General features: G+C 44.2%; 1 protein-coding gene across 5 annotated transcripts in view; it reads right to left on the bottom strand.

Annotated features, from left to right (window-relative positions):
- The window catches only part of Tet (Ten-Eleven Translocation (TET) family protein), a 185756-nt gene that overhangs the window by 40478 nt on the left and 131078 nt on the right, over nt 1-14200 (bottom strand). For all 5 annotated transcript variants that reach the window (XM_089582649.1, XM_089582651.1, XM_089582650.1 and 2 more), the window contains one exon: nt 4887-6597. In XM_089582649.1, coding sequence (XP_089438775.1) covers nt 4887-6597 — 1711 coding nt within the window. The remainder of the gene's footprint in view (nt 1-4886; nt 6598-14200) is intronic.

Here is a 14200-nt window from a genome sequence, read left to right as displayed (position 1 = left end):
TTCTGTGTGTGTGTGCATAGATAACCATAAACACGATGGGACAAGATGGACTCCTAGAAGGGCAGCTTCCTGACAAGTGCCACCTGCTACAATACATTAGCTAAAACTCCACAAAAATAAAGCAGTAGTCGCTCAGCCGCACCCTTCATTTGGCACAAGTTTGCATCATTATCCACCAGCGGCAATCAGCAGCTAGCCCCACATTTCAATGGGTCGCTAGTAGCGCGACACAATCTGTTTACAAGGGAGGGAATGTTACCTGGGCACACCCGTGGGGTGCCCCTGTTTGCATAAGTCTCTGTATAAATGTTCACTGCTGTTGTGACACTTGCATTCACTTCACTGTACAGCCACACCATAAATAAATCTGCCGCATTAGTGATTCCTAGCCTGACCTACGGGAAGTTACTCCAAGTGAGTAAGGCCAGTGCTTGCAGTGTGCGTGGAAGTGACAAACTGAGGACAATAAGGACTTCTGCAGTTGCATTTTCTTGCATAATCCTTTGCTAAATGCTCAGTGCCTTGGGAGTAAAATGAAAATCTCGAAACAGTGCTCCAGAACAGTAAGGCAATCCACCTATTCACAGTAGTTCACACATTTGGCCATCCTGTTCCAGGTAACAGCACTTTCAAAAAACAATTTTAAGACACCCATTCAAGCAGCCAGTAGCTTTCAGCATATCTCTATGTGCAAACTGTGTCTCTCATCAAACCCCTTTGATGACCAAACAAAATAATGTGTGCTCTCTTGGGAACACTAGAGCTAATCGCTGGCTGCACGCTCTCAGTAAAAGCTTCTGTGGACAGACATCACCAAAACAATGTAAGAGAGGACTGCTCGTTGTTTTGTAGCTTGGCCCCAAACACCATTTTGGTCTGATACTTTTTCAGAACCTGCACAATGAAAGGCTTGCAAGGTGAACGTCACCACATTTTGACAAAGCATTGGAGCCATGGTAATAAAATTTGGGTTGGTTGGTTTATGGGGTTTAACGTCCCAAAGCTATGAGAGACGCCGTAGTGGAGGGCTCCGGAAATTGACCACCTGGGGTTCTTTAACGTGCACTGACATCGCACAGTACACGGGCCTCTAGAATTTCTCCTCCAAAGAAATTCAACCGCCGCGGCCGGGATCGAACCCGCGTCTTTGAATTTGATGAGACAGAATTTTGACTTTATTAAGCCTGACTGATCATAACAACCATTGATGAACCAAGTAAACAGGGCATAATCACAACTACACACTCGTTAAAAATTCCAACATTCGTGGCACTAGTCACTTTGCAAGTCATCCACTGATATTCAAGTCACTTAAAGAGCGGGTTGATTTAAGGCAATGCATTTTACTTACATTTTTTTGCCTTGCTTATGAAGAATAAGAAAAAAAATCTTGACAGTTCACAGGAGCCATTCTTAGCCTTTTGACAACACAGTTCAAACAACCTTCTCAGATGCTGCAATGACTTAAAACATTGATAAAAATAGTAAAACTCAGTGAGATACTGAAATTACAAATCACAATGAGTCTGATATCTATTCCCACATTTGTGCTCATAGAGTTAGCTGAATAAAACCAATCTCCCTAGTAGCACAAATTACTACTGTAACAGTGCCAACAGTACCCTGAAAGGCTGCGTCAGTGTACCAGACTCTGACCACCCTGGGCCACATTTTCACGACATATGCAAGCATTGCTACAGCACTGGGTAAAGATAATTTTCACTTTTATTCTGGCACTGGCCACAGGCAATTCCACGGCATATACCGTATTTTCCGGTGTATAAGACGCGGCTTTTTTTCAAAAATCTTGCTGCTGCGTCCTATACAAGGGTGCGTCTTATATGCGAATTTTTTGGCTTTCTTTTTTTGAGAGTTCAGAAATTACTCAGGTTCATGTTCAAGCTTTTTTCACCGGAAAAATATCGCTACCAATAACACAGTTGTAACACGGCTATGATACGGGGACCGCCATGCGCAACTTATTTAGGTGAACTGTATCATGAAACGTCGGGGATGATGACTTCGGGGATCATAAACCCGCGGCCATTTCGGAGGCCCCAAGCAAAAGTAATGTGAAACGTCAAAAGATGGCGACAATCGCGCTTTTCGCCATTGTCAGGACAAGTCAAGACAAGCCGGAATTTTTTTTTTAGTCTCCCTTTGCAACTTTGTTTGCTGTGTATGTAGTACGTGCGTTGTGCAAAGAGAATGCTTCAGCTGAATTGCCTCCAGAAACGGGCAAACTTTTTGATAGCGCTTCCGAAGATGAAGACTTCGAAGGTTTTAAGTAAAATGTTCTTATGGACATAAGGAGAGTTCTTTCGCTTTTTTTTTTTGCTCAAAAGTGGGCGGGTATGGCATGAGTGTTGCCTTATCGATCACTTAGCGTTGCTTAAGAACTCACAGGTGCGGTGCATTTCACGATGGTCACACAAGCATGTTTAATTAAGCCTCACTAGCCTAACTGAGTAAATTGGGGTGCGTCTTATATACTAACTTTTTCAATGACAGCCTGCATAAATGGCAGGTGCGTCTTATACAAGGGTGCATCTTATACACCGGAAAATACGGTAGCCAAGTATCCATTAAAACTAAAATAACATTACAGAAGCAGGCCTGCCATTCGTGGACGTGCAAATCAGTAATCAAGGTTCTACAAAATACGAGTACACAACAGAGATTACAATACACCACTAGCGTAACGCATGCAACCGCCACATATCTGCTCGATTAGAAGTGGTAACCTGTGCTTATGCTTGCATACAATCCAAAAGAATCTACCGCCAAAGTGCTCGCAGAGGGCTACCAGACAGCATCTAGACGGATATCGGTGCAGTGCGTATGTTTATGGGAGGGTCAATTTGCTCTACTACATATAAATGGAAAGGTCTTCAGCTGAATTACATTATCCCTGTATGCATAGCAAAAGATAAAGCCTGGAACACTGGCTTATCTATATTTTTACCACACTGGTACTCTGAAGATATTGCATGTTGCCTGAATGCTGCTGGATATCAGAAAGCTTACAATGCTGGCATATGGCCGTGGAACACTGGCAAACATTATGCAACACCTGGCAACAGAGACAACATTTCACTCACAGTAACAATTTGTGCTACTAGGTTGATCTTTTGTTTGTTTTTTCTCTTTTGTTGTAGGTTAAAAAAGAAAATAAGGTGACTGCACCTTCCAAGGACTAATGTGCACAGCAGACCTGCAAGTTCCGAACCTTCAATAACTCTCTAAATATAATACCATTTTTTAGCGTGAAATAAACATCCATGATGCGAGTCTTAGAAGGACATAAATGAACCATGACTTGCTACAAACTGAGTCAAGGAAGCAAAAGAAAAAAAAGGAAAAGCATGTTAGTGATTGATAATTCATTTTACCAAGGACCAAAGCCAGCATTTTACAATGGGCCAACCAAACTTTCTTTTCATTAGTTTCAAAAATGCTGTGCGGGTACTGCCAGATCAGCCATACGGTATGGTGGGTGGTAAGAATTTAATACAGAACCTTCCCATTCTCATATTAAAATATGAGACAAATTTTTTTATTGCATTTTTCTACCAGTAATTATTGATCACAGTACACTGCTCATTTTAAAAAAATAATATTGGATCCAAATGCTTCAACAGGGACACTTGAGTTTCAACTACAGTAAGACTGCACTGGCAAAAAGGTAAGAACAGCTCCTTGGCATTGTAAATGGACACAGAACTTGGAACGAAAGAGCAAGATGCGTACAACACCACTGTGGTGCTACCGGCAGCACCCAAGCAAGGTTATCTTTGCTGTCACACCCAATAACAACATCGCAGCATTCAGCCTTAAAGGGCAACTGCACCACTTTTTTGAGAATTCAGCACTATTCAAGGATTCAATTCTGTACAGGCCATAGGTAAAGCGTGCAAAGTGTTTTAGCCCTAGCATTTAAAATATTGACATAATCGACCCAACAATTAAATTTTAGGTTTCTCCTCACAGCACCAGACGAGTACGGAGAAGCTTGGCGTGACATCACGGAAGGTATGATTTCAAATTTGCACTCCCGTCAACCACACCCTGCCGTGCCTCATTGGATGCTGCCAAACAAAGCTCAGCGGCCTTTGCATTCGGTGGCGTTAGTTTTTTTTCCTTGAAAGCAAGCATTTATGCATTTGGAATATACTGGTACCTTTGATGACGTTATGATGCGCCCCCTACTTGCCCTGTGCACTGCAGCTTGAAGACAGTCGTGTTCAAATGCTAGTCTGAAAGGACTTCGCGTGCTTTATCTTCAAGTTTCACACATTCAACCCCTTTAAGCTGGTCGATTTCTAAAACCTATACAGTTGCCCTTTAAGACCATGAACATCTCAGAAATAAACACAAAAGTTCCTGCATGTTCTTGCATAGACATTGCCAGTGGCACCAAAGTAGAAAGCAGCATAACGCTCTTGGCACTGGGGCCATTTGGCTTGCAAAAGTCAGCCACAGTGTTTAAGTCAGTTGCAGCAGCAAGTAAATGAGGCTCCTTGCAATGGTCCAAAATTCCTAAATGGTCTTGCGATATCAGAAGTAGAAGCAGACACTGATACTAGCAAACCAGCACATGGCCACTGAAATCCACGCTGCCCAGATGGCAAACATTACCAGAACTGGGCATGGCTAGGTGTGAGCCATCCTGGAGCATGCTGCCAGCTCCTCAATGCTAGCTGCTAGTTTACGGTGTAAGACCTCATGCCTGAACCAATAACAAGAGGAGGCACACAGAGAAACTGACAGTCCCAATGTGATGCCAGCACCATGACGGGCCCCTGACAAGCCAAACAGCCCCCATACACTTGGGAGCCCTCAATGTGTTGCTGGGAGGGTTGAAGAGGGGCTTCGGGGGTACTCACGAGCATCTTCTGGTGAGAGGCAGTCGCAGGCAGGGGGCTCTGCCTTGGCATTGCTGCGCAGCCGCTCAAGTCGCTCCCACCATGGGTCAGCGCCAGGCAGACTGAGGGGGGCGAAAGGCGCCGCCCCTGGGGGGCCCATGGGGGGCAGAGGGAAAGGGGGGCCCGCATAGCCCAAGGGCGCCTCGGCAAATCCCCCAAAAGGAGGCGGCGGTCCCCCAAGGGGCCCCAGGCCCAACTCCAGTCCTCGGTATTCGCCCACAGCAGCAATACGACCAGCATCTATGTCGGGCGCCCCTCCCGCCCGAGCCGCCCCATCTTGGGCACCATCACCACCAAACTTGGACCCCCCCGCCGCAGTCAGCTGCTGGTGGTGGTGGTGGGGCGGCTGCTCCGGCAGGTAGGAAGGAGCGCACGAAGTGGCGAAGCTGTTATATGTACTGATAATACTTGTATATGTACTCATAGATGTGGTCGTATTCGATAAAAAAGGCTGCTGCACTGCATCCGTAGGCTCACTCTCACTGCGCGGTTGCTGGTGGCTGGGGTCACTCTCGTTTCCACGCACAGGGCTGGGCGGCACTAAGTGGGGCACATATGGTGGCGCCCCCTGAAAGGCTGCCCGTGGCGACTGCCGCCCTGCAAATGGCGATGGCGGTGCTGGTCCATTGCAGGGCTGCTTTGGGTGGCTGGCTACTGTGCTGGCTGTTGTTGTGGTGCCAATGGAGGCTGCTGAAGTGTAGTGGTATGGGGCACCACCACGAATGTCTGCCTCTGACGCAGATGGTGCACTTGTAGACGGTGTCTTCTTGTTCTCACATGCATCTGCTTTGGCTTCCGATGGCTCTTGTGGTGCCCCATAGAAGCTGCCGTAAGGCAACATGCCATTGGTGGGCACGGCAGGCCCACTTGGGGCCCGGGGAGCGTTACCGGGCTCAGCACTGCTGTCTGCAAACTCACTCTCGCGACTCTGATCCTCAGGCTGGGAGAACTCAGCTTCGGAGTTGTTGCTCCCCTGGGATGACGACCCGTTCTTGGCAAACTCGGGCAGCTCTGGCCGGCCACGTGCCTGCCCCACTGAGGGGTTCGCCTCGTGCCAGGCCTCAGCTGGGAGCTCACTCGAGGAAGGTGGCCGAGCATTGCCGTTGGAATGGCTGCCACTGTTGCTGCTGCCGCTGTTGCTCCTTGCCAAGGGAGGGAAGTTCCGTGGGGGGTCAGCTGTCTGCCGGCTGAACTGCTGATGATGCTCGTCAGGCTGTGCCGGCTGCGGATGCACAAAGTTGCCAGCTGGGCCCAGAGTGCTCTCCAGGCCCTGGAAAGGGCCTTGCTCCTTCTGGCTCTGCCTAGTCTGAATCAGAGTCTTGAGGCGATTGTTCATCATCTGGTGACGTGTCGGGAAGTCTGCCTCCTCAGTGCCCATGGGCAGACGGCCATCATGTTGCTGCTGCTGCTGTTGCTGCTGCTGTTGTTGCTGCTGTTGTTGCTGCTGCTGCTGCTGTTGCTGCTGCTGTTGTTGTTGTTGCTGCTGCTGCTGCTGCTGCTGTTGCTGCTGCTGCTGCACATGGCCATTAAAAGCACCCACCGCTTGTGGGTGTTGGGCAGGGAAGGTCCCAAATGAAGGGCCAGACTCGTACATTTGATTCGGGCCACCCGCTGTCCCACTCTTGGCTGTGGGTGGTAGCTGGTACTCGCTGTGGCCAGAAAAGCCACCGATCTGCAAAAGAAGTGCAAGATTGATCAGACACCAATAGGAGAACATATGACAACATGCAGCTCACGATATTCCATAATGCAAAAGAAGTGTAGTAACTTTAACTTAACACAAAAATGTTTTACATATTTTTATTTCTTGTGTCTGTGAAATAATCATTAACAAGCAGCAGCACTTAATGCACTGAAAGCACCACCTCGTGCAAAAGAAACTTTGGTGCATTTCATTCTTTTATTCACATCTGAAAATGTCATTAGACCTTCCTTTACGTTATGTAGTATACCTTAGTACAGAAACTGAAGAAGAAGACACAAGAGATATTGATTCCACTAGCATGAATGCAGAACATGGTGCAGGTCCTTTCTTTCTTGTCAACTCTGGTTTTGCTTGCATCACATACTGTAAGCATGGCTGCAAATAGCATGACCCTTCCATGTGAAATGCACAGGACAAAATCCCTACAGGTGATGATTCCAGACGCGAAAAGCAGTTCAGTATACAGAATTAGAACTGAAACCATATGAAAGCAGCACTTGCTACAGTCGGATACAACTCAAGAATGAAGTGGCAAATGCCCCTCAAACAAGGCCCTCCAGCTATGGGTGTTAATCTGCAATTAATCACCTTGCACCCGCCAGCCCCTACTGATATCACGGTAACAGGTGCAAGGGGATTAACCACGATGTCACAGTAATCAGTTACACTCGCTGCAGGGCCACATTCGAGTGGCATATGCCACCTCATTCGAGTTGCACCTGACATAGGCCACATTTCTGTTTAGCCAGTGCTTTAGGGCATGAGTAACCAAGTTTTCACAAGAAAAAACGTCACGTGCCTTCTTTCAAGAGTATTTCGGGAAAACAACTGCATGTAAACCTTTTGGGTAAACCTTTAACGTAGACCTCTGGCCAGGTCCTTGAGCACTACAAGTAGCACTTTATGTGCCAACAACAGGCACTATAACTACATTTCAGGCAGCAAATCAGCAAAAATGAGCAATATAAATAGTGCCAAAAATGCGACCAATTGAACACAAACATTCGAGCAACCTGCATCTGTGCCCAGAAATGTGACCGCACAATGTGAGGGACGCAACAGCAGTGTACAAAGCAACTCCTACAGCTTTCCCACCACAATGTGGGCACATGAGGGAGCAGAGCGGGAACAATCCAGTCCTCAGCCAGTCTTAGAGGTCTGACCCAAGCTTGTAAAATTAGGTTGTCTTTCCCTCTCAGCTGGCCCTATACTTGTGCTACAATATGGCGAAAAGCACATTCAGTGTGAAATGCATAAAAACAAGTTGTAAGCTCCAAAAATGGAAGCAAACAAAAGGTCAATGATATCATAGAGTCAACTATGTGCACCACAACACACAACGATTAATTTCAAAATTTGCTTCTTGAAACAACAAACCTCCTGCTATCATAAACAGCATGCAGATGTTAAAATGTAGGGCTAGAATGGATAGAGACCTGTGTAATGCAAAGCTTTGAGGTTCGGTTTGAAGAATGTGGCATCTGGCAGCTTATTACATAAGTGTGCACTATTTATTCACTGATTATACATCACAATCCAAAACCTTCAACACTATACCCATTCAGTAAAGACAGTAATGTTTCCAGCAAGGTCAATTTCAGATAAAATTATGCAGTCGGTGGCTGGTTGACATCTTGGATTTATCTAATGTTTCTGACATTGCTTGATGACTAGGAAAAAGGGATGTAATTTTTTTCCGGAAAAAATTATTTCCAAGCACAAAAATTCTTGATCACAAAGAAATGACTTCTAAAGTGACACTTGGGCTATGGGGGGACACTGTAGTAGAGGGCTCCGGGTTAATTTAGGCCACCTAGGGATCTGTACCATACGTCGACATCAAGACATGGCCGCCAAGGAATGAAAGATGCAGTAAGTCTCACACTTCTTGGTAAACACCTCAACTCCACCGTGAGGATGGAGAAACTGAACAAAGAGGTGGACTAGGTGGACTCCCACACTTATGGACACTGCTTTTTTTTTTTTTTTGCTAACTTTGGTTTTGATATTTTAAGGCGATGCCTGAAAAATTTATTCAGCAAGTCTAAGACTGGCATAGAGTGCACCCAGTTACTGTTAAAGATTTATAAACATTATTTTAAGTTGTTGCTTTCAAAACTGTTGCAAACTTGACACACGGAAAGTTCCTTTTGCTCACTTTGTAGATTTTGATCTCAAAGAAAGAAAAAAAAAGATATAACCTGAAACATTTAATATTCCATTCTAACAAACTTGACTACTAAGAAATATAAAATTCACCGACATATCGTAAAAATAAGGAAGTATTATTGGGTAAACTTCAAGAAACCACATAACCAGAAGAAATGCGTATGTCAATTAAAAAAAATGTTTTCGTTTGACTTTTCTTATTATCCTGCCTAGATATTGTGCACTATATGAATATTCACAGCATAAAGAAAGGCTGTATAATATTGCTAGTGTAGTAGATGCAGCACCCTAAAAAGGCCGTATTTTACACGCACAGGTGTTTTTGCCAATTTTAGCTATGAATACTTTAATATATCTCAAAAAGACATGCCTGAACATTTTAGAGGACATTTATAATTACTGTAGTGTGTCCAGCGGTTCCTGTTGATTTCAAGCCTCTTTTTTCTAAAAGTTCCTCAACTTGGCACATGGGAAGGTTTTTGGCTAACTTTGGAGGTCTTTATCTAAGAAAAGAAATTAACTATAACTGTAACTAGTTTTCACTGTGTTCTGTGTAAACTTATCTACTATGCAATACAAAGTTCCCTGATAGGTCTTTTATAGATAAGGAAATATCACTGCTCAAATTTCAAGAAAGAACACAAGAATGATTATGTGTGATAGAAAAAAAAAACAGGAGTAACAGCGTACACAATATGCAAGTGGCCAGGAATTTGGTGTGAGGGGCTTACAACTGCCATGAGCATTACACTACATGGTGGGAGCTTTGCATTATTCCTACAATGCATTAAAAACTTAGTTTGTCCACAAAAGTGTGCAGTCTTGTGTTTTGAGCACCAGCAATGTAAATTTATGCATATGCAATACAGTAGCTAAAGCCTCAGCAGTATGTCCCAGTGGTGCTTTAAGGTCAGTTATGGTGGTTACACGTATTGCATTGTTAATTTATTTGACTGTTAACTGGCCCTCTGATGAAAGAAAACAGTTGGCTTTTTATACACACTGCAGAAAACAGATTTCTTCGTTTTCATCTCATTAGGGTCTCATCAGATGTGCTGTATCTGCCAGCAATGTTATACAACATGTTTATAATACTTATGAATATAATGTCTTGTATTCATACAATGAACACAAGGCTAAAAAATAAATACAGTAAAAACAAGCATAAAATTATTTTTATCTGAAAGGAACCGACAACTGACCAAAACATGTCATGAGATTATGATGGAAATGAATAGATCTTGCCACATGTTTAGGGTTTGAATTTTTCGGCTTAAGCCAAAAAGCCCACCGAACTCCATTTATGAAATCAGTTTCAACAAAAAAAAAAGAGAGATGTATAACCCTGCTTGGTGGCTACTGAGTAGCAGTTACGCTCAATCACAAGCAAAAATTAACCAAGAGTGAAAGCCACGGATGCGATGAGACAATAGCATTGTTGTATTAAGTAGCACAGCTGTGTGTTTTATGAGGTACAGTTGAGCTCACTGATAAAAAATGCTTGCTTGTTACAAACAAGGGCAGTTCGGTTGTCAAAGTATGTATTAGGCCAGTGGCACTCCGTCTCAGATACAGCGAACAATCATTGTCACAAAACTCTGAACGAACGAAGAGACGAGTTAAACTCTGCCCCGCAGCACTAAAACTCAAGCATCCATAGGTGCATTTACCGAAGAGTGCCTCCGTGACAACATCCACCCTCCAGGGGAAGAACTTGAGCACCCAACAAAGCCGGGACGCTTACAAAACTGTTTTAAAAGGCGATTTTGAAAGGCGCTGTCAAAAGCACAGAAACTTTCACATTACCATACTTCAATACACGAGAATAGGTGGCAGTGACCAGCGGCCGCAGTTTGTGATCGACAAGCCTCGCAAGAAGCGGTGCTTTGAGAGCCAAGTTCTCGTACGCTTCAGGCATGACGCAAGACATGCAGCTTTTTTCTCCTTTTTTCTACATGGCAGGTGCGCCACTAGGCATAAGTTTAGAAGTGGGGAAAGAGATGACAGGAGAGTTGTTCGCCAAGTGACTTGTTGTGGTCAACCGTGATGTGACGAAAATAATAGGAAGGTTAACTGTTTGGCACACCACGTGCTGCTGCCTTCTCTGACTGCGGGGACCATGCTCTTCTGGCACCGAAAGTGACGAGCGAAACCAGCCACTGGACGTGGGCATCAACCACGCGCTGAAGTTATCCTGTCAGCAATGCATCACCAGTGCAAGCAGGAGGCAACTGATAGACCACATGCCAACGCTCCAGTTTGAATTCCTTTGTTCCCTGCAGTGCAAATGGTTAAGGTCGCAAGGATAGAACTGACTGCGGTGTGTATCACAAACTGCTTCCATAACGCAGTGTTCATCGACTCAAGAACGGAGAGCGCTGTTTAAAGCCCACGTTATCAGATTCATGATTTGTAACAGTGCATCGTTAATGCAGGGCTGGCCGGACCCGACGTCCACCTGGTATAACTTCGCTGGTACGACGATGACGCTGACATTAGAGAGCTGATCACTGATGAAGCTAGTGAACACGAACCCACAAGCACTCGCTGACTGCTAGAAATCTCTTGAAGATAATGATGAGGAGGCCAGCCTATTACAGTAAACATGTCATCCATGATTATCATTAACACGCCCCTAAACCACCATATTGCACGGTTAATTGAAGAGATACGGGAGACGCCCTTGTCGAGCAGTGGGGATAGCCATGACGACTATGGTGATAAGAGCACCATACTAGAAGCAAGGTTCTCGGCGAGGAGCACATGACCATACCGGAGAGATTTAAAGTGTCTTCATAAGATATATGACAGAAGCCAACAGCCACAGAAACCAAGGGGCACAAGGGATTTTTAATTTATTTATTTTGTGCTGCTGATCAATTTAGAATATTACTGAATATATTATCGCTTAAAGCTAATTGATTAGAAAAGCAGAAGAAAAAACAACCACATGCCGCCGGTGGGATCCGAACCCACGACCTCCGAATTACGCGTCCGGTGCTCTACCTCTGAGCTACGGCGACGGCTGTCAAACCTTCTGCTTTCGGGGGTATTTATGTTTACAAGTAACCTAACCTTGAGAGTGTTCATCAGCGCCACCCACGTTCATAAGCTGCGGACGTAGAACATCCCGAGATACCGCAGGTGTGACGTAGAACGTCATCAAACGGAAAGGGTGGAAGCTGCGTAAGAACCCTCTTATGCTTCCTATGGCGTCAAGGCTCGATTGAGTTCGATTGAGCAGGCGCACACAACGGACTTTTTTAGAGACAAATAATAGCTTCTTTTGTCTGACATGTATTTTTGGCTATATAAAGTGAAGTCGGCTCACTATGAACCTCAGACACAACGAACAATATCCGCACGACCATCGCATGCGTTATAAGTGGGCTTGACTGTACTGCTCCGAATCCTGACAAACACACACACACACCTCTGTTGACCGGGAGACTCCACTTCCTCGCCAAGCTTAGCGTACTGCATGTATGCAACCTTTCATCACCCACAATTTTAACTGAGGTGAAAACTTGTCATTACTGGTCTCACTCCATGACCACATCTCAGTAAAATTTCTACCTATATGTTGTAAGTGCAACAAATTTTTTCTTTCAGAAATGTCAGTCATTTTATTACACTTTGCGCTCTCCCCAGTGCAAACTTCAATGAAAAACACCCCTCCCTTCAAATTGCCGACTGAGGTGCTTTTGAGCTTTTGTTACCAGATGGTGCCACCGTGCCCTCCATTTCATGGCTGATGCTATGACCACAATCTGCTAAAACTGTCTATGTGGCGTATGTCAGTGCACCACCGCAGTTTTTGGAGTGGGAACCCTAACGAATGCTATACTATACTAACAGTGTCCAATTACTCCCTGGCAGTTGGTGTTTTCAGTTCATCACTTTTGCCAGCATGCAATCGCTACTGCACTCGCTGATTGTTATCATTTCCAGCAACGCGATAAATAAAATGGCTGCAGCTGCATTCACTGATTGAAAAAAAATCTCGAAACGTATTCTACAGCACTTGTAACAAAACCGTTGCCGAATCAAGTATGTTGGACACCAAGCTTTCCACTGCACTAAATAAAATTTGACCCTTAAAATTCAGTTCTAGGTCCCTTTACTCATCATGCAAACTCTTCAAGTGTTCTGTGCTTCTTGAATTTTGAGCATTAATATTTCTTTATCTGTAAAATGCATATCAGTGAATTATATGTTGTTTAGCAGATAAGTCTACAAATAATGCAGTGTGCACTAGTTAACGTTAAAATGATCTTTTCCAAGAGGAAGACCTCAAAAGTTAGCAAAGGCACTCCCCGTGTACAAAGTTTGCAAACTTAAAGAAATAAATGTCTGAAATCGACATGAATAGCTGGACACACTCTACAATGATTAGATATGTCCTCAAAAAATTTGCACACGTGTCCTGGCAAGATACCTGAAGCCATGCAGAACCAAATTTGATGAAAACAGCAATGTGCATAAAAAATGGTTTCTTGAGAGATGCTGTATCTAGCAAACTAGCAAACTATACACCTTTTGTATTCATATAGTGTACAACATATGGATAGAACACACCGAAAATGAGGTTTGTTTCCAATCGCCGTTCTATGCGTTGATCTAGTTTGCGCAATAATGTTTCTTTGCCCTTGAAAGATATGAAGGTGAATTTTACATTGCAATTAAGGAGCCAATTACTCATCGGCATCCACCCAAGTGCAGCCATACAGCTACAAACCGGGACCACTGCTTCACTGCAGCAGTCACTCTACAAACTGAGCTAACCAGGACGGCTAGCATATGGTACGGTGAGAGCTGATTGATCAATAACTCTAAGTGGAACAGTGTTGACCATATGTTACTAGACAAGCTTGGGTAGCAAAGCATTAAAAATTGGAGGTTGCAACTTATTATCGGCTTTTAAACCAAAACTAACAAAGTTGGTAAAAAAAAACCTTTTTGTGCACTACGTTTGTGATATTCAAGAGAAAAAGAATAGATGCCAACCAGCCATCCATTGCATGATCTTATATGAAATTGCCCACCCACAATTGCAAGGTTATGGTCTCCTGAAGGTAACTGAAGATGGCTGTTCTGTACAACTCGTCAAATAACAATCCTTATGGTTTCGTCATTTCTTTTTGTTGCGCGGCTAGCCATGCTCGTTTAGAGATCCTAAATTAGGTGCATGCTAAATTGTTTCCTAATCAGAATGCCTTTCCTTCAAGCCTCATTTTTTTTTCTGCACTAACTGCTACAAATTAAAACGAACCAGAACATTAGTCTTCAAAGCATATTATCCCAACATTCTGGCATAATTGAAGTTGAAGAGTATAGCACCATTTTGCATAGCATATGGCACGAAACATTACAAAATGTTTACGTCACTGTCAATGGACGG

This window comes from Amblyomma mixtum, chromosome 3 (assembly GCF_055824585.1).
Source record: "Amblyomma mixtum isolate Tamu chromosome 3, ASM5582458v1, whole genome shotgun sequence".
Classification (NCBI taxonomy): domain Eukaryota; kingdom Metazoa; phylum Arthropoda; class Arachnida; order Ixodida; family Ixodidae; genus Amblyomma; species Amblyomma mixtum.
Note: the sequence above shows the minus strand (reverse complement) of the source record. Positions and strands in the feature narration are given on the sequence as shown.